General features: G+C 41.4%; 1 protein-coding gene across 1 annotated transcript in view; it reads right to left on the minus strand.

The window, feature by feature from the left end:
* Nucleotides 1-581: 581 nt before the first annotated feature.
* Nucleotides 582-19,374, minus strand: part of LOC139413125 (sodium- and chloride-dependent GABA transporter 2-like) — a 41,355-nt gene continuing 22,562 nt past the window's right edge. The window contains exons 7-15 of the mRNA XM_071160203.1: nt 18,881-19,015; nt 11,092-11,195; nt 9,913-10,037; nt 6,196-6,308; nt 5,848-5,985; nt 5,042-5,144; nt 1,969-2,069; nt 1,525-1,695; nt 582-1,173 (exon numbers count right to left, since the gene is read on the minus strand). Coding sequence (XP_071016304.1) covers nt 1,063-1,173; nt 1,525-1,695; nt 1,969-2,069; nt 5,042-5,144; nt 5,848-5,985; nt 6,196-6,308; nt 9,913-10,037; nt 11,092-11,195; nt 18,881-19,015 — 1,101 coding nt within the window. The 3' untranslated portion in view covers nt 582-1,062. The remainder of the gene's footprint in view (nt 1,174-1,524; nt 1,696-1,968; nt 2,070-5,041; nt 5,145-5,847; nt 5,986-6,195; nt 6,309-9,912; nt 10,038-11,091; nt 11,196-18,880; nt 19,016-19,374) is intronic.

A 19,374-nucleotide genomic window follows, 5' to 3' on the forward strand; every position in this document is an offset into this window, starting at 1 on the left:
ACCGGTGTGTCTGGCACCAACTACTACCCTACCCAGTACATAGGTACTTAAATATTTTGTCTTGCCCACTCACCTTCTGAATGGCACAAATACACAAATCCATGTCTCAAGGCTTAAAAATCCTTCTTTAACCTGTCTCCTCCCCTTCATCTACACTGATTGACGTGAACTTACTGTTATAATAATAATAATAATAATAATAATAATAATAATAATACTACTACCTTCATTTCAACAAGGAACACAGACTGAGACCAAGGTCTCTTTTACAGCTGGGCCCTGCGTACACATGTTTACACATACAGTTTAGGTACAATGACTTAACAAGTGACATCAATAAGGGAGCATAGCGTTCAACTGGATTCACCTGGTCAGTCTGTGTCATGGTAAGAGCAGGTGTTCCTAACGTTTCGTACACTCAGTGTATAGTATGTCTCTCTGATTATTACTTCTGTTTTCAACATGGTACTGCATTCACTTTACTCGATTCATTATTCAACACAATAAATAGCAAAAAGGAGAAATATATATTTTACGGTCTGATTTTCTTCACTACTTCCAATCCCAGATGAGATTTCTCATTTTCTGTAAACAGTTTCACCTAATGCCTTAATCCAATCAGCCAATTACAGACTGAAATGGCACCATATTTCCTACATAGTGCACTACTTTTGACCAGAGCCCTAGCGGCCCTGGTTAAAGGTAATAGTGTGCTATATAGGGAGGGAATAGGGTACCATTTCAGACCCAATCAGTCTGATCAAAATAGTCCAGTCAGAAACCATTGACTAGTCTGACTGAATTTATGATGAGGTAATTTCCCCCTCCCCCCTCCTTCATGGGCATGTCACTAAGTCCGGTCCACATATCCCAGGCCCATCACAGTTTCAACCACCATCCTGTCTCCATTTACCAGTGAGAACACAACAGAGGGGCAGAGGCCTTCCCATCTCCACAGAAACATCCCATGACCCCCAATTCTGATCTGTCCCATTGGTGCGCAGAAACCGTATCATTGGCTAAACCCAGGGTGGTCGTCCCTAGAGCACATCTGCGATTGGCTCATTGGATTTCTGGCGGTGAGAGCCAGACAGGGTTCAAAGGTGAGAGGTGGTTCCGGTGGTCCATGGCCAAATTGGAGTCGGGGGCAGGACGACACAGCCGGCGGAAACGCTACGGGTCAACAGGAGAGATGGACGAGATGTTAGTCACACACAACCTATGCCTTAATGCACTGTACAGTATGTCTTATATGCTTAGTACAGTCTTGTGCACAGAATTACTGGCCAACCTATTCACTATAGCATGATGGGAAGGTACAAGTTATTTTCAAGACACACTAACTAATGTCTTGTGTAACCATGAGGGTAAGTCACAGGGGAAATGGCGGTAATTAAGTGTGGAGTCAGTCCACATAGTGCAGTGTTGGACGGTAGGGGTAAGAGTAACAGTTAATGTGGGAGTCAGGGTTATGGTAGGGCCAAGTGTAGTAGTTGGCTGTTGGTGTAAAAATGTGTGACTGACCTGTGTTAGGCTGCCGGGGGTGGTGGCAAGGGTGTAAAGTGCACAGAGGGGCAGCAGGGAGACAGAGGAGAGGGTGAGGAGCCATCCCAGAGCTGTGGCCCACCCAGGGGCTACTATGCCCTTTCCCAGGGACAGAGGGGACCAGCACACCAAGGAGAACACAAACGTCGCCTGGTGAGAGAGAGAGAGAAAGAGTTGCACACACATTGCTTGTCTGAATAGGACCCAATGGATTCATCTTGAACCAGTGTATCAGTCTGATCCCTTTGTAGGGTAAGAAATGTACAGAGAAAAGTCCTAACTAGATTCTGCAAAAAACGGTAACCAAATAATTCACATAATTACTCAAATGTGTACATAGATAGAATGACAGACACAATTGGGATATATGAAGATCACAGGGCTCTTCCCACACACAGGGGTCAAGGGTTAAAGGTCACTCACCGTGCACATGGCTGGCGTCAGGTAGCGCCAGCACAGCTTGAAGAAGGGCAGCGGGCTGTAGCCAATCATGTGCTTAATGTTGTCATTGAACCTGTCAGGCCCTAAGGAACAAGGCGAGGGGTCAGGGGTTATTACATGGTTCTGTGGTCAAGGCTGGTTTCTGACCACAACAGTGGTTTAACTATGGTTCTGAATTGTAAGGACCAAACCAGGTCAATCTGAAGTCCAGGCACAATCGTAAAGACCAGTAATTGAAAACTAGAAAATGGTCTCCGAGGCCCCAAACCACTTAAATCGGAGACCCATATAAGACGGTAGAACTATAGCACAGGATATTGTCTAAGGTCCTGAACAGACCACTTTAAATCCCATGGTCGTAATGACCATAGAGGAACTACTGGAGACCTGACCGCAGTCTAAACGACCACGGACAAATTCCATCTCCACGGGGATGCTCAGAGAGTAGTAAAGCATGGCTACCGCAACTCTCCCAAGCGCATTCAGAAAGTATTCAGTATTCAGACCCCTTCCCCTTTTTCCACATTTTGTTACGTTACAGCCTAATTCTAAAATGGATTAAATTCATTTTTTTGTTCTCATCAATCTACACACAATAATGACAAAGCGAAAACAGTTTTTTTTAGAAATGCTTCTACATTTACATAAGTATTCAGATCCTTTGCTATGAGACTCGAAATTGAGCTCAGGTGCATCCTGTTACCATTGATCATCCTTAAGATGTTTCTACAACTTGATTGGAGTCCACCTGTGATAAATTAAAATGATTGGACATGATTTGGGAATGGCACACACTTGTCTATATAAGGTCCTACAGTTGACAGTGCATGTCAGAGCAAAAACCAAGCCATGAGGTCGAAGGAAATGTCCGTAAAGCACAGAGACAGGATTGTGTCGAGGCACAGATCTGGGGAACGGTACCAAAAAATGTCTGTAGCATTGAAGGTCCCCAAGAACACAGTGGCCTCCATCATTCTTAAATGGAAAAAGCTTGGAACCACCAAGACTCTTCCTAGAGCTGGCCGCCCGGCCAAACTGAGCAATCAGGGGGAGAAGGGCTTTGGTCAGGGTGATGACCAACAACCCAATGGTCACTGACAGAGCTCCAGAGTTAGTGTGTGGAGATGGGAGAACCTTCCAGAAGGACAACCATCTCTGCAGCACTCCACCAATCAGGCCTTTATGGTAGAATGGCCAGACGGAAGCCACTCCTCAGTAAATGGCACATGACAGCCCGCTTAGAGTTTGCCAAAAGGCACCGAAAGTACTCTCATACCATGAGAAACAAGATTCTCTGTTCTGATGAACCAAGATTTGGCCTGAATGCCAAGCGTCACATCTGGAGGAAACTTGGCACCATCCCTACGGTGAAGCATGGTGGTGGCAGTATCATGCTGTGGGGATGTTTTTCAGTGGCAGGGACTGGAAAACTAGTCAGGATCAAGGGAAGATGAATAGAGCAAAGTAGACAGAGATCCTTGATGAAAACCTGCTCTAGAGCGCTCAGGACCTCAGACTGGGGCGAAGGTTCACCTTCCAACAGGACAACGACCCTAAGCACTACAGACTCAGGTTCAATCCTGGGCTGTTTCACATCCGGCCGTGATTGGGAGACCCATTGGGTGCCGCACAATGGGCCCAGCGTCGTCAGGGTTTGGCCGGGGTAGGCCGTCATTGTATGTAAGAATTTGTTCTTAACTGACTTGCATAGTTAAATAAAGGTTAAATAAAAATTAAATAAAAAGACCTGAAAATAGCTGTGTAGACACGCTCCCCATCCAACCTGACAGAGCTTGAGAGGATCTGCAGAGAAGAATGGGAGAAACTCTCATAATACAGGTGTGCCAAGCTTGTAGCGTAATTGCTGTAGGCTGTAATCGCTGCCAAACAAAGTACTGAGTAAAGGGTCTGAATACTTAAATGTAATATTTCAGTTTAACATGTTTTATACATTAGCAAAATGTTCTAAAAACCTGTTTTTACTTCACCACTATGTGGTATTGTGTGGAGATAGATGTGGAAAAAAAAAATTTGAATCCATTTTAGAATAAGGCTTTAACGTAACAAAAATAGTGAAGGGGTCTGAATACTTTCCGAAAGCACTGTAGGCAAGCATGTATGAGGTTAAACACACACACACACACAGCTTAGGAATCCACCAGAGCAGAGAGGTTCCCACCTCACACAGACTGCTCCAGTCCCCATCAGCATTCCTATCTACAGCCCATGTCTCTACCTTCTGACTAGGGCTCTTAGCGTAAAACAACAATCCTATCTTACACTCTCAACTTACATGGAAACAAATTAAAGTAGATCACCCAAAATCCCTCTGCAGTTCCACTGTAGACTCTACAGATTTTCACTCTGGCTTTTCTGTGTCTGAGCTTGTCTATGTCAGAGACTTCGTGTTGGCATTTGAGGCAGATCTATGCCCAAGCGTTTCTGTGTCTGGAACTTTTTGGGATGTTAGCATTTCGAAGAAGATTTATGCTCAGGTTTTTCTATCACCGGAGTTTTTCCTGCGTTAGCGACTTAGCGCTAGCATGTTATCATCTAAGGGAGATTCATGCCTGAGCTTTTCTTTGCCTATGCTTTTTGTGTGTTAGTATCCGAGGCAGCTACTGTGGGCTCCCCAGGGCCCCATGGCTGAGACTGTGTGGCGACACATTCAGCGGGAAGATTTAGGGTCTGGGGAGACAGTGACTCATGAATAGATCTGGCGCTGGCTCGGTCTCCACTACACTACAGCTCACACTGAATGTCTTCTGCCCGCAATAGACTACTCCAGATTCATATAGTGTTGACCTGAATAGGAATGTGAAAGGTACGGTGAGAGGACATACAAGATTTGTGCATAGTTAAACACCATCGTTAGCTCACTTTGTGCGTATTTGCACCATTGAGAGATATCTATACATCTTGCTATGGCTAACAGAACGTACAGTGTTGAGGCACACGTGTGTTCAGTGTACATTGTTAAGTCTACATTAGGTTGAAAGATGTTGTGAAAGATGTTGTGATAAGGTATTTAATTGTGCACAACCTCTGGACTCACCGTAAACCCAGCCCACGGCCACTGACTGGAAGATGGACAGGAGCAGCAGACTGGCCCCACTACAGGAGTAGTGGTCATAGATCTGGAACACATAGAGACCACCCTATCCAAAGAGATTGAGAGAACATGACATCACAGATTTATCACCACATCATAGATCTACACAATTGAAAAGACAGAGGGAGATCATTTAATTGGGAGAAGACATTTGGGTAATGTACTAATTGTAACAGAGTGTCTAACAGTAGGTGGATATGTCAACTAGTCAGGCATTAGGTCAAATAGACAGACAGACAACCAATCATGTAGACAAACAGGCAAGCAGACTGAGACAGACAGACAGTCAGCTTGCCAGCCATGTAGCCAGTCACGTAGACAGCCACCCAAGCTAACCAACCAGTCATGTGGCCAGTAAAACAGACAACCATCCATCCATCTAGCCTGACAACTCACACTAAATTCTTCTGCTGCTCTGTCACTCGCTACAGACTTTAGGGGCACTTTATAAAACAAAGTAATCAGCGATTGGATCGTCTCTAACCAATCGGGGTATCAAAGCCAAAGATGAATTTTCAAACTGCCGCTTTACCCACGTGTGCTTTGGCTGTGGCCCAACCCATCAGATTCTTGACCAATCAGACGGCCCTGAATGTGTTCGCATTTGGTGAAGGGTTGGGGGGGCACTCAAGATTCAGACTCCCAGAGAAGAATCTAACGTCCAAGGGCGTGGGGTAGCACTTGGCCGGAGCAAGGAGTCTGGGGAGCCAAGAAATCATCTACCCACGCATCCATCCAACCAGACTCACCGGGGTGACCATGACCAGGCCAACCAGGAAGCAGACGACACACACCATCAGCAGCAGCAGCTCTCGTCGATAACCCCGCCGGATCACCGTAGGGTAGAGGTCAGTCACAGAGGTCATCAGGGCCTCCAGGCTCACAAACTGGACAGGGGGTGGAAGGGGGAAGGGGAACGTGGTAGGTTGGTGTGTGTAAGATGGCTGTTACATTGCAATGCTTGTCTGTTGCATACTGTGTGGGTGTTGTCTGTGTGTGCATGTGGATACGATGCTTGTTACAGTGTAATTCTTATTTGTTATACCCTGGATGCATGTGTGGAAGAGACCCTGTGTGTTTGTGTGCCATACACACACCTGTGTGTCCAGCCCCAGCATGATGATCATGAGGAAGAAGCACACAGCCCAGAGCTGAGGGAGAGGCATCATGGCTACAGCCCGAGGGTAAGCTATAAAGGCCAGCCCAGGGCCTGGAGAGAAACACACACAGCCATACAACACCGAGTCATACACATATAGAAAGTATTCAAACCGAGACTTTTTCCACATTTTGTTCTGTTACAAAGTGGGATTAAAATGGATTTAATTGTATTTTTTGTCACAAAAATACTCTGTAATGTCAAAGTGGAAGTATTAAAAACATTTATAAAACAATTATAAAAAATAAAACACTACTATATCTTGATAATATAAGTATTCAACCCCCTGAGTCAATACATGTTATAAACACCTTTGGCAGCAATTACAGCTGTGAGTCTTTTGGGGTAAGTCTCTAAGAGCTTTGCACACCTGGATTGTACAATATTTGCCTATTATTCTTTCTAAAATTCTTCAAGCTCTGTCAAGTTGGTTGTTGATCATTGCTAAACAGCCACTTTCAAGTCTTGCAAAATATTTTCAAGACGATTTAAGTCAAAACTGTAACTCGGCCACTCAGGAACATTCAATGTCACCTTGGTTAGCAACTCCAGTGAAGATTTGGTCTTGTGATTTAGGTTATTCTCCTGCTGAAATGTGAATTAAATCTCCCATTGTCTGTTGGAAAGCAGACAGAAACAGGGTTCCCTATAGGATTTTGCCTGTACTTAGCTGTACTCCTGTATTTCTTTTTTATTCTAAAAAACTTTAGTCCTCGCCCATGACATGCATACCCATAACATGATGCAGCCGCCACCATGCTTGAAAATTTGAAGAAATGTGATCAACTCAGTGATGTGTTGTGTTGAATTTTCCCCAAACATAATGCTTAGTATTCAGGACAAAAAGTACATTTCTTTGCCACAATTTTTGAAGTATTACTTAAGTGCCTGGTTGCAAACAACATGCATTCTTTGGAATATTTGTTATCCTGTACAGGCTTCCTTCATCCACACTGTCATTTAGGTTAGTATTGTAGGATAACTACAATGTTGTTGATCCATCTTCAATTCTCATATCACAACTAGGGATGTTGAGGTGACCGTATTAAAATCGCCCCCACCAGCTAGGCCAAATATATTTATTTCTCAACTTTCCTAATATTAAGCACATTGCTTATATTTACAACAGGAGTATAGCCTACCTGGCTGGCATAAAAATAAACCACAGGGAAAAGCATCCTCCATTCGCTATATAAGTGCATAGATGACATGTATTTCTTCCGCTGCCCCTGGTTCAATACAGGTGCATGATACTGGTCCATTCTAAATCAAACAAATGTCACACATTATTTAGTATACGTAAAGACAAGGACCTTGTGAAGATGCTGGAGGAAACAGGTACAAAAGTATCTATATCCACAGTAAAACCAGTCCTATATCGACATAACCTGAAAGGCCTCTCAGCAAGGAAGAAGCCACTGCTCCAAAACGGCCATAAAAAAGCCAGACTACTATTTGCAATTGCACATGGGGATTAAGATCGTACTTTTTGGAGAAATGTCCTCTGGTCTGATGAAACAAAAATAGAACTGTTTGGCCATAATGGGTCTTAATAAATCGTTATGTTTGGAGGAAAAAGGGAGAGGCTTGCAAGCCGAAGAACACCATCCCAACCGTGAAGCACAGGGGTGGCAGCATTGTGTTGTGGGGGTGCTTTGCTGCAGGAGAGAATGGTGCACTTCACAAAATAGATGGCTTCAAGAGGAAGCAAAATTGTGTTTATATATTGAAGCAACATCTCAAGACATCAGTCAGGAAGTTAAAGCTTGGTCGTAAATGGGTCTTCCAAATGGACAATGACCCCAAGCATACTTCCAAAGTTCTGGCAAAATGGCTTAAGGACAACAAAGTCAAGGTATTGGAATGGCCATCACAAAGCCCTGACCTCAATCATATAGAACATTTGTGGGCAGAACTGAAAAAGCATTTTCCAGCTAGGAGGCCTACAAACCTGACTCAGTTACACCAGCTCTGTCAGGAGGAATGGGCCAAAATTCACCCAACTTATTGTGGGAAGCTTGTGGAAGGCTACCCGAAATGTTTGACCCAAGTTAAGCAATTTAAAGGCAATGCTACCAAATATTAATTGAGTGTATGTAAACTTCTGACCCACTGGGAATGCGACGAAAGAAATAAAAGCTGAAATAAATCCCTCTACTATTATTCTGACATTTCACATTCTTAAAATAAGTGGTGATCCTAACTGACCTAAGACAGGGAATGTTTACTAGGATTAAATGTCAGGAATTGTGAAAAAATGAGTTTAAAATATCTTTGCCTAAGGTGTATGTAAACTTCCGCCTTCAACTGTATAGCCCAATGTTTGTAGAACAACTAAACTTACATCAATACTCTAAATTAAGCATATAGGAGTATCTATTTCTTTGTTAACCGCTCAACACAGAATAGCCGCATGTGCGCACTCCCTCAAATAATTTGGAGAAAATATCCTTTATTTTATTCAGCTTAGTTCAATTGTATTCTTCATACTATAAAATAATATAAAATAATGCTACACTAACTAGTGTAGCCCACAGCCATTTGGCAATGCCAGATCAGGACCTAACATAAGGACAACTCAGAGTATGCTATTCTGTTCTTCTGAAATAGAAAACATATCATATCATGTTTATTTAGACCTGTCTAAAATAAATAATGGATTTATTTATTGATTTATTGTGAAGGTGTGGGCTATATTACATGGATTTATTGGATGTTTTAAAATGGAAGCAAAGAGATGCTAAATGTGTTTGTTAATTAACGGTCAATTACCGTGAGACAGACAGTTATTTGCTTGACAATCACCGGCTGACGAAATTTCGTGACCGCCACAGCCCTAATCACAACCATTAAACTCTGAAACTGTTTTCACCATCGAACTCATGGTGAAATCCCAGAGCGGTTTCCTTCCTCTCCGGCAACTGAGTCAGGAAATACGCCTGTATCTTTGTAGGGACTGGGTTTATTGATACACCATCCAAAGTGCAATTAATAACTTCACCATGCTCAAAGGGATATTCAGCATTTGCTTTAAAAAAATATATATATATATTTTTTTACACATCTACCAATCGATGCCCTTCTTTGCAAGGCATTGGAAAACCTCCCTAGTCTTTATGGTTGAATCTGTGCTTTAAATTCATTACTCGATTGAGGGACCTTACACATTGTATGTGTGGGGTACAGAGATGGGGCAGTCATTAAAAATCATGTTAACCACTATTATTGAACACAGAATGAGTCCATGCAACTTATGTGACTCATTAAGCACATATTTACTCCTTAAGCTTCCACAACAAAAGGGTTGAATACGTATTGACCCAAGATCTCTTAGCTTTTCATTTTTAATTATTTTGTAAATTAAAAAACAAATAAATACATCTAAATTCCACTGACGTTATGGGGTATTGTGTGTAAATCAGTGGCATTTAAAAAAATATATCTTCTTTGAATCCATTTTAAATTCAGGCTGTAACAACAAAATGTGGAAAAAGTAAAGAGGTGTGAATACTTTCTGAAGCAGCTATGTATACAACTGTACATGTTACACACAGTCAGCGACAGACAAATACAGATGCGTTTAAATAGTCAAACACATATATTGGCATAGAAAAAAAACACACACAAGCAACCCCCCCCCCCCCCCGTAATGTACCTGACTGGGCCACATCTGCAATGTCCACGCCCTGCTCCTGAGCCATGAAGCCTAGCACAGAGAAGATGGCAAAGCCTGCCAGGAAGCTGGTGCAACTGTTCAGCAGGCACAGGGAAAAACAGTCCCTGGCAAACCACACAGACAATCACAATCAATCACTGAGTAAATATAGGGAACAGACAATCTCAATCAATCACTGACTTCAAACTACGTATAAAAAAAGAACAATTAATCAATAAAACAATCAATAAATAAATGAAAACACAATCCGTCAGTTAATCAATGAATCAAATATCTGATCTGCTAAATCAAATCGATAAATTGATTAACGAGACAATGTTAAAAAGCACACAATGGCAAGAAGACTGTCCGTCAGTCAATAGATCTGAATAAATTAATCTTTCAAACAATACTATACAGCCCCATACAATTGATCAACCCAATCAATCAAGACAGATCAATCAAATCAAAACATTAATCATTCCATAGTGGCATAAAAAGAAGGGGATCATGTTCAAAAGAGTAATCAATTATCTTTATGGTCTGGCGCCAGCTTCAACTTTCAAAGAGCTGTCCAGCTACAAAAGGAGCCTGGGTCATGTTTATTGTGCACCAACACCCCCCCCCCCCCCCCCCCCCCCCCCGCCCCCAAAAGACAAACAGGGAGGGACTACTTGGCCCTGTCCAATAAGAATCGCACATTTTTGTTTTTCCGTTGCAAAGTGCTTTAAAACGTTTCCATTATGTTTCCTAATGAACACGACCCTGGGTTTGTAATTGCCAGGACCTGCATGTCAGTGTGGGAAACAGACAGTGTGGTATTTTGTTCTAGGTGGGGTACGGTGTCAGTGTTTTCCCTGTCATTCCTGGCATTCTTTTTGTAAAATATCTGGGGACTGGGAGTTGGGGGATGCATCCTAAATGAATCCCTATTACCTATTCCCCAGGTCAAAAGTAGTGCACTACATAGGGAATTGGGTGCCATTTGGAACAAAGGCAGGGAGTACCTTAAGAAAGCAAAAGTTCTACGGATAAATCTGCCAATTCATGAGATGAAAACTGAAAGGTGAAATTCTCCCTTAGCTTTATTTTTCTTGGTGAGCTAAGTTGATGAAATTAGTACCACTTTGTGTGTATTTGGTTTCTATCATCTACTGTGTGTGTGTGTATGAGGCTCACTTATAGCAGTCGTTGTTGTATTTGTTGTAGCTGCCCAGGGCGGTAAGGCTCCCCAGACAGATGCCATAAGAGAAGAAGATCTGAGTCCCCGCATCCATCCATACCTAAACAGAGATGGACAGATAGAGGGACGGAAGGAAGGATGGAGAAAGAAAAAGTACAAATACGGGAAAGAGAAAGGGAAAAGAGAGAGAGCACGCAAGTCAAAAAGAGAGAAAGAAAGAGAAGACAAAGACAGAGAGAGCATGGCTGCGTAGATAGACTTGGCTGCATAGACTAGGGTGTCGAATCAAAAATGCATATTTTTACCAATGGGTAATATGATATTTCTTTATTTAGGGGGAAGATCAACTTTAATATTGCAGATAGATTGTAGCTTCCATAAATGTAATTGTCTGCATAATTTCCAATCCCCATATTTAATTTTTGTAAATACACACACATATTGTATGTATGTACAGTGGGGAGAACAAGTATTTGATACACTGCCGATTTTGCAGGTTTTCCTACTTACAAAGCATGTAGAGGTCTGTCATTTTTAATCATAGGTACACTTCAACTGTGAGAGACGGAATCTAAAACAAAATCCTAAACTAAGTGTATGTAAACTTCCGACTTCCACTGTGTATGTATGTATGCATGCATGCATGCATGTATGCATGTATGTATGTATGTATGTATTATTCCAGGTATCATTTGATTTACACAACATGCCTACCATTTTGAAGATGCAAAATATTTTTTCTTGTGAAACAAACAAGAAATAAGACTAAAAACAGAAAACTTCAGCGTGCATAACTATTCACCCTCCCAAAGTCAATACTTTGTAGAGCCAACTTTTGCAGCTGTAAGTCTATTCGAGTATGTCTCTATAAGCTTCGCACATCTAGAAACTGGGATTTCTGCCCATTCTTCAAGGCAAAACTGCTCCAGCTCCTTCAAGTTGGATGGGTTCCGCTGGTGTACAGCAATCTTTAAGTCATGCTACAGATTCTCAATTGAATTGAGGTCTGGGCTTTGACTTGGCCATTCCAAGATATTTAAACGTTTCCCCTTAAACCACTCAAGTGTTGCTTTAGCAGTATGCTTAGGGTCATTGTCCTGCTAGAAGGTGAACCTCTGTCCCAGTCTCAAATCTCTGGAAGACTGAAAGAGGTTTCCCCTCAAGAATTTCCCTGTATTTAGTGCCATCCATCATTCCATCAATTCTGACCAGTTTCCCAATTCCTGTCGATGAAAAACATCCCCACAGGATGATGCTTCCACCATGCTTCACTGTGGAGATGGTGTTCTCAGGGAGATGAGAGGTGTTGGGTATGCGCCAGACATAGCGTTTTCCTTGATGGCCAAAAAGCTGACCAAAGTACCTTCTTCCATATGTTTGGAGAGTCTCCCACATGCCTTCTGGCGAACACCAAACGTGTTTGCTTATTTTTTTCTGGCCACTATTCCGTAAAGCCCAGCTCTGTGGAGTGTACGGCTTAAAGTGGTCTTATGGACAGATCCTCCAATCTCCACTGTGGAGCTTTGCAGCTCTCTTTGCCTGGTCCATGAGTTTTGGTGGGCGGTTTGTGGTTGTGCCATATTCTTTCCATTTTTTATACTGGATTTAATGGTGCTTTTTATTTGGACATGAAATCCAAATAAAAATCTATTTAAATTACAGGTTGTAATGCAACAAAATAGGAAACACACCAAGGGGGTGAATACTTTTGCAAGGCACTGATATATATATGTGTGTGTGTGTGTGTAATATATATACACACACACACACACACACGAAGTCGGAAGTTTACATACACTTAGTTTACATACACTCATTAAAACTCGTTTTTCAACCACTCCACAAATTTCTTGTTAACAAACTATAGTTTTGGCAAGTCAGTTAGGACATCTACTTTGTGCATGACACAAGTAATTTTTCCAACAATTGTTTACAGACACAGTGAATTATAAGTGAAATAATAAACCTATCACAATTCCAGTGGGTTAGAAATTTCCATACAGTAAGTTGACTGTGCCTTTAAACAGCTTGGAAAATGCCATAAAATGATGTCATGGCATTAGAAGCTTCTGATAGGCTAATTGACATTATTTGAGTCAATTGGAGGTGTACCTGTGGATGAATTTCAAGGCCTACCTTCAAACTCAGTGCCTCTTTGCTTGACATTATGGGAAAAACAAAAGAAATCAGCCAAGATCTAAGAAGAAAAATTGTAGACCTCCACAGGTCTGGTTCATCCTTGGGAGCGATTTCCAAACGCCTGAAGGTACCACGTTCATCTGTACAAACAATAGTACGCAAGTATAAACACCATGGGACCACTCAGCAGTCATACCGATCAGAAAGGAGATGCGTTCTGTTTCCTAGAAATGAACGTACTTTGGTGCGAAGATGCTGGAGGAAACAGGTACAAAAGTATCTATATCCACAGTAAAACAAGTCCTATATCGACATAACCTGAAAGGCCGCTCAGCAAGGAAGAAGCCACTGCTCCAAAAACGCCATAAAAAAGCCAGACTACGGTTTGCAACTGCGCATGGGGACAAAGATCGTACTTTTTGGAGAAATGTCCTCTGGTCTGATGAAACAAAAATAGAACTGCTTGCCCATAATGACAATCGTTATGTTTGGAGGAAAAAGGGGTAGGCTTGCAAGCCGAAGAACACCATCCCAACCGTGAAGCACAGCGGTGGCAGCATCAACATCTCAAGACATCGGTCGGGAAGTTAAAGCTTGGTCATAAATGGGTCTTCCAATTGGACAATGACCCCAAGCATACTTCCAAAGTTCTGGCAAAGTGGCTTAAGGACAACAAAGTTAAGGTATTGGAGTGGCCATCACAAAGGCCTGACCTCAAGCCTATCAAAAATGTGTGGGCAGAACAGAAAAAGCGTGTGCGAGCAAGGAGGCCTACAAACCTGACTCAGTTACACCAGCTCTGCCAGGAGGAATGGGCCAAAATTCACCCAACTTATTGTGGGAATCTTGTGGAAGGCTATCCAAAATGTTTGATCCAAGTTAAACAATTTAAAAGGCAATGCTACCAAATACTAATTTAGTGTATGTAAACTTCTGACACACTGGGAATGTGATGAAAGAAATAAAAGCTTAAATAAATCATTCCCTCTACTATTATTCTGACATGTCACATTCTTAAAATAAAGTGGTGATCCTAACTGACCTAAGACAGGGAATTTTTACTGGGATAAACATCAGGAATTGTGAAAAACTGAGTTTTATTGTATTTGGCTAAGGTGTATGTTCACTTCCGACTTCAACTGTATAGTACTAGTCAAAAGTTTGGACACACCTACTCTTTCCAGAGTTTATTTATTTTTACTATGTTCTTCATTGTAGAATAAATGGGAATACATCAAAACTATGAAATAACATATATGGAATCATGTAGTAATCAAATAAGTGTTAAACAAATGAACATACACTACCGTTCAAAAGTTTGGGGTCACTTAGAAATGTCCTTGTTTTTGAAAGAAAAGCACATTGTTTTGTCCCTTAAAATAACATCAAATTGATCAGAAATACAGTGTAGACATTAATGTTGTAAATTACTATTGTAGCTGGAAACGGCAGATTTTTATGGAATACCTACATTGGCGTACAGAAGCCCATTATCAGCAACCATCACTCCTGTGTCCCTATGACACGTTGTGTTAGCTAATCCAAGTTTATAATTTTAAAACGTTAATTGATCATTAGAAAACCCTTTTGCAATTATGTTAGCACAGCTGAAAACTGTTGTCCTGACTAAAGAAGCAATAAAACTGGCCTTCTTTAGTCTAGTTGAGTATCTGGAGCATCAGCATTTGTGGGTTCGATTACAGGCTCAAAATGGCCAGAAACAAAGACCTTTCTTGTGAAACTCGTCAGTCTATTCTTGTTCTGAGAAATGAAGGCTATTCCATGCGAGAAATTGCCAAGAAACTTTAGATCTCGTACAACGCTGTGTACTACTCCCTTCACAGAACATCGCAAACTGGCACTAACCAGAATAGAAAGAGGAGTGGGAGGCCCTGAGCAAGAGGACAAGTACAATATAGGTTTCTAGCTTGAGAAACAGATGCCTCACAAGTCTTCAACTGTCAGCTTCATTACATTGTACCCACAAACTACCTGTCTCAACGTCAACAGTGAAGAGGCGACTCCGGGATGCTGCCCTTCTAGGCAGAGTTGCAAAGAAAAAGCTACATGGCTGGCTAGAGAATGGCTGGCTTTTCTCACTGGACAGAGAAAGATTGGAAAAAAGTGTTATGGACAGACAAATCTAAGTTTGAGGTGCTCGGATCACAAGAAGAACATTTGTGAGACGCAGAAAAAAAATGAAAAGATGCGGGAGGAGTGCTTGGCACCATCTGCTTTGGTGGTGGTAAAGTGGGAGATTTGTACAGGGTAAAAGGGATCTTGAGGAAGTAAGGCTACCACTCCATTTTGCAACGCAATGCACTTAATTGGATCCAATTTCCTCCTACAACAGGACAATGACCCAAAGCACAGATCCAAACTATGCAATAACTATTTAGGGAAGAAGCAGGTAGCTGGTATTCTGTCTATAATGAAATGGACAGCACAGTCACAGGATCTCAACCCTATCGAGCTGTTGTGGGAGCAGCTTGACCGTATGGTACATAAGTGCCCATCAAGTCAAGGTGGGAGGTGCTTCAGGAAGCATGGGGTGAAATCTCTTCAGATTACCTCAACAAATTGACAGCTAGACAACAGTCTGCAAGGCTGTAATTGCTGCAAATGGAGGATTATTTGACAAAAGCAAAAGTTTGAAGGAAACAATTACTATTTCAATTAAAAATCATTATTTCGAACCTTGTCAACGACTATATTCCCTACTCATTTTGCAACTAAATTTCATGTATGTTTTCATGGAAAACAAGGACATTTCTAAGTGACCCCAAACTTTTGAACGGTAGTGTATGTCTTCCCTATTATTCTACAATGTAGAATATAATACAAATAAAGAAAACTGTTGAATGGACACCTACTCAAACTCGTGACTGGTACTGTGTATATATATCTTTAAAAAATATATGTTCCTTTATTATATTCCCCTAACCCTTACACCCCTCCCCTAATTGGAGTAAAATAATGGACAACAACACTTAGGATTCTACTTCCAGCTTATACATACTATATACATTTTACGGACACTATGTATTTTACAATAGTTATTTGGTTTAATCCCATCGTTCAGCTACCCTCAACCCCTCCCATCTACCTCTTAACACAATCCAGTTTTCCACTTGCCATATATTTCTCAACTGTGCTGTTTCACAAAAGTTCTGAACCTTTCTCATAGGAAAATTGCCGCCGGGAAATTCGAGACATTATCAAGTGCTTGTCAAATTGAAAATGAGAGACAGATGAAGTGTGTACAGCCGGTGCAAAAAAAAACAAAGCAGAGCTCATGCCTTCAAGCTACTTTTTTCAAATCATCATTAGAGACGCTTCGTGTAGCCTTACAATGTATTAAAAATCCAAACATAGAGCCCAGTGTTTGTAGAACAACTAAAGTTACATTGATAACTTAAATTAAGCATATAGGAGTACTTGTTTCTTTGCTAACCGCACAACACAGAATAGCCGCATGTGCGCACTCCCTCAAATCATTTGGAGAAAATATCATTTCTATTTTATTCAGCTATGTTCAATTGTATTCTTCATAGTATAAAATAATGGCATGGAATTCTAACCAAATCTTGTCTGCTAAATGAACTAGTGTAGCCCACAGCCATATGGCATAGCCCGATCAGGGGGAGGAAGGTAGCCAAGTGGTTAGAGCGTTGGGCCGGTAACCGAAAGGTTGCTAGATCGAATCCCCGAGCTGACAAGGTAAACATCTGTTGTTCTGCCCCTGAACAAGGCAGTTAACCCACTGTTCCTTGGCCAACATTGTAAATAAGAATTTGTTCTTATTTGACTTGCGTAGTTAAATACATTAAAAAAAATCAGGACCTAACATATGGACAAGTGTGCTATTCTTTTCTTCTGAAATAGACAACGTTTTCTTCATATCATGTTTCTTTAGACCTGTCTAAAAATAAGTAATGGATTTATTGTGAAGGTTTAGGCTATTTTACATGGATCTAATTATGAGGACGTCCTTCAACTTATCAGAGCTCTTGCAGCATGAACTGACATGTTGTCCATCCACTCAAAGAATCAGAGAACGAATCTAGTACCGAAAGCATAAACCACAGCTAGCTAGCACTACTGTACATAGTGTGTGGTGAGTAGTTGACTCAAAGAGAGGACGACAATAGTTGTACAGTTAAAAAAAAAAACACTTTTTCCCCAATATTTAAAAGGAGACGCAGCAGAGGGAGCTAGCTATATTTTGTTGTATTGTTTTCTCTTTAGTTTACCTTTCACTTACTTAGCTAGCTAATGCGCCTAATTTAGCATACTCAACAACCTGAATCAAACAGTGAGACGAATGCAATTTATGTTAGCTAACTGGCTAAGGCTATCCAACACTACAACTCTTCCAAGTGAAAGTAAGCTTTTAGTCATATTCATTTATTGCCAACGGAGCTGGCCAGTGTAACTGCTAAACAGCTTGCTGTACTGTGTGATTGTACATATGGATTGGATTGTGGGTTTACTAATAAGTCAGTTCTAGTAGCTATGTTGACTATGACATTAGATAATATGGTGACAGCGATGTAGGCAGTGTAGTGGTTAATGGTTATGGTATGAAGGTTTGGCTTGGAGAGGTTTTTTCACTTGGTCACAGACAGCTGTTGTGTTGTGCACTGAAGTCCACTAGCAAAGGGAAAAAGTGAGAGGAGGAGAGCGCATTGATGCAAGAATGATTTTTTTCCAATGAGGAAAGTGATAATGCTGTATATGGCTGCTAAGAAAGTGAACTGTTTGCGCGGGTGATCAGGGGTATACTTATTCCGCAGATTCTGTGGAAAAATGTTTCCTAAATGGAAGCAAACGCAATGAAACAGGGATGAACCAAGCTGAATTTGTTTCAGTTGCAAAGCGGAAGGTTTTGCAACCGTTTGGACAAATGATTACACACAAGATCAGCTTGATGCAGGCAAGAGGGTGCAAGATGGTATTGAATGTGACTGTCACCTTGATTACTCCAATTACTCTCTACCTGTGCACCTACGTTATAAACTTTCACTTGTAGGCTAGGTTGTAGCAACCTCATGATGGGTATAGCGCAAATTTAAGTATTATGTAGTAGCCTAAACCTATGTTACATTGAGCTGGGTAAATGGAATATCAGTCATCCAATATGCTGTAATAGAAATAAGGCCATGCTCAAAGAAGAACTAAATCGTCCTCCCTAATCTTAAACGGCACCGACTGCCACTGGTATTATATGGTATGTTGCCCAAGCCGAATAATCATATTTGTCTTCGTAAAATGTGTTTATAACATAAGGAAATGAAATGTCAACACCAAAGTGGTTTTCAATCACTCTAGGTCGAGTGGGTTGACACCCTACATAGACTGATTCAGACTAGACCTACTCCAATAGAGGGGCACTTGGGACTGGCTAAAAAGCAGCCAGTCCAATCAGTATCCTCTCAGAAATTACCAGGGTCGTGTTTATTAGGGAACACATTGAAAAACGCTCTAAAAGGTTTCACAATGTCAGCTTTTCTTATGAGACAAGTTCTGGTAGTCTCTCCCTGTTTGTCAGTTTTCTTCAGTTTTGTGCCTAATCAAAAAAAGACCCAGTATGTTGGCGGGTATGGTTTTGGGTAGTGGGCGGGTATGAGGGTGGGTCGCAGGTACCTGTGGGTCTGCCAGGCGGGTGATGTTGGGATTGAGATAGTAGACGATGCCCTGGGCAGCTCCAGGCAGGGTGATGCCACGTACCAGCAGGATGGCCAGCATCAAGTAGGGGAACGTGGTGGTAAGGTAGACCACCTGGAACAACAGTAGGATAGCTTCTAGATCAATAATATCTGAAATCCAACTGAAAATGGCATGATAAGTTCTAGAATCTAGATTCTATATCAATCACATATATGTAACTGTACATCTATGATACCTTATGTCAACCACATCTATACTGTACATTTCAATTCCATTCAAAAATGCTATAATACCTTCTAAACTCAGCAAAAATAAATAAAATGTCCCATTTTCAGGACCCTGTCTTTCAAAGATAATTCATAAAAATCCAAATAACTTCAAAGATTTACATTGTAAAGGGTTTAAACATTGTTTCCCATGCTTGTTCAATGAACCATAAACAATTAATGAACATGCATCTGTGGAACGGT

Source organism: Oncorhynchus clarkii, chromosome 7 (genome assembly GCF_045791955.1).
Source record: "Oncorhynchus clarkii lewisi isolate Uvic-CL-2024 chromosome 7, UVic_Ocla_1.0, whole genome shotgun sequence".
In the NCBI taxonomy this organism is placed as follows: domain Eukaryota; kingdom Metazoa; phylum Chordata; class Actinopteri; order Salmoniformes; family Salmonidae; genus Oncorhynchus; species Oncorhynchus clarkii.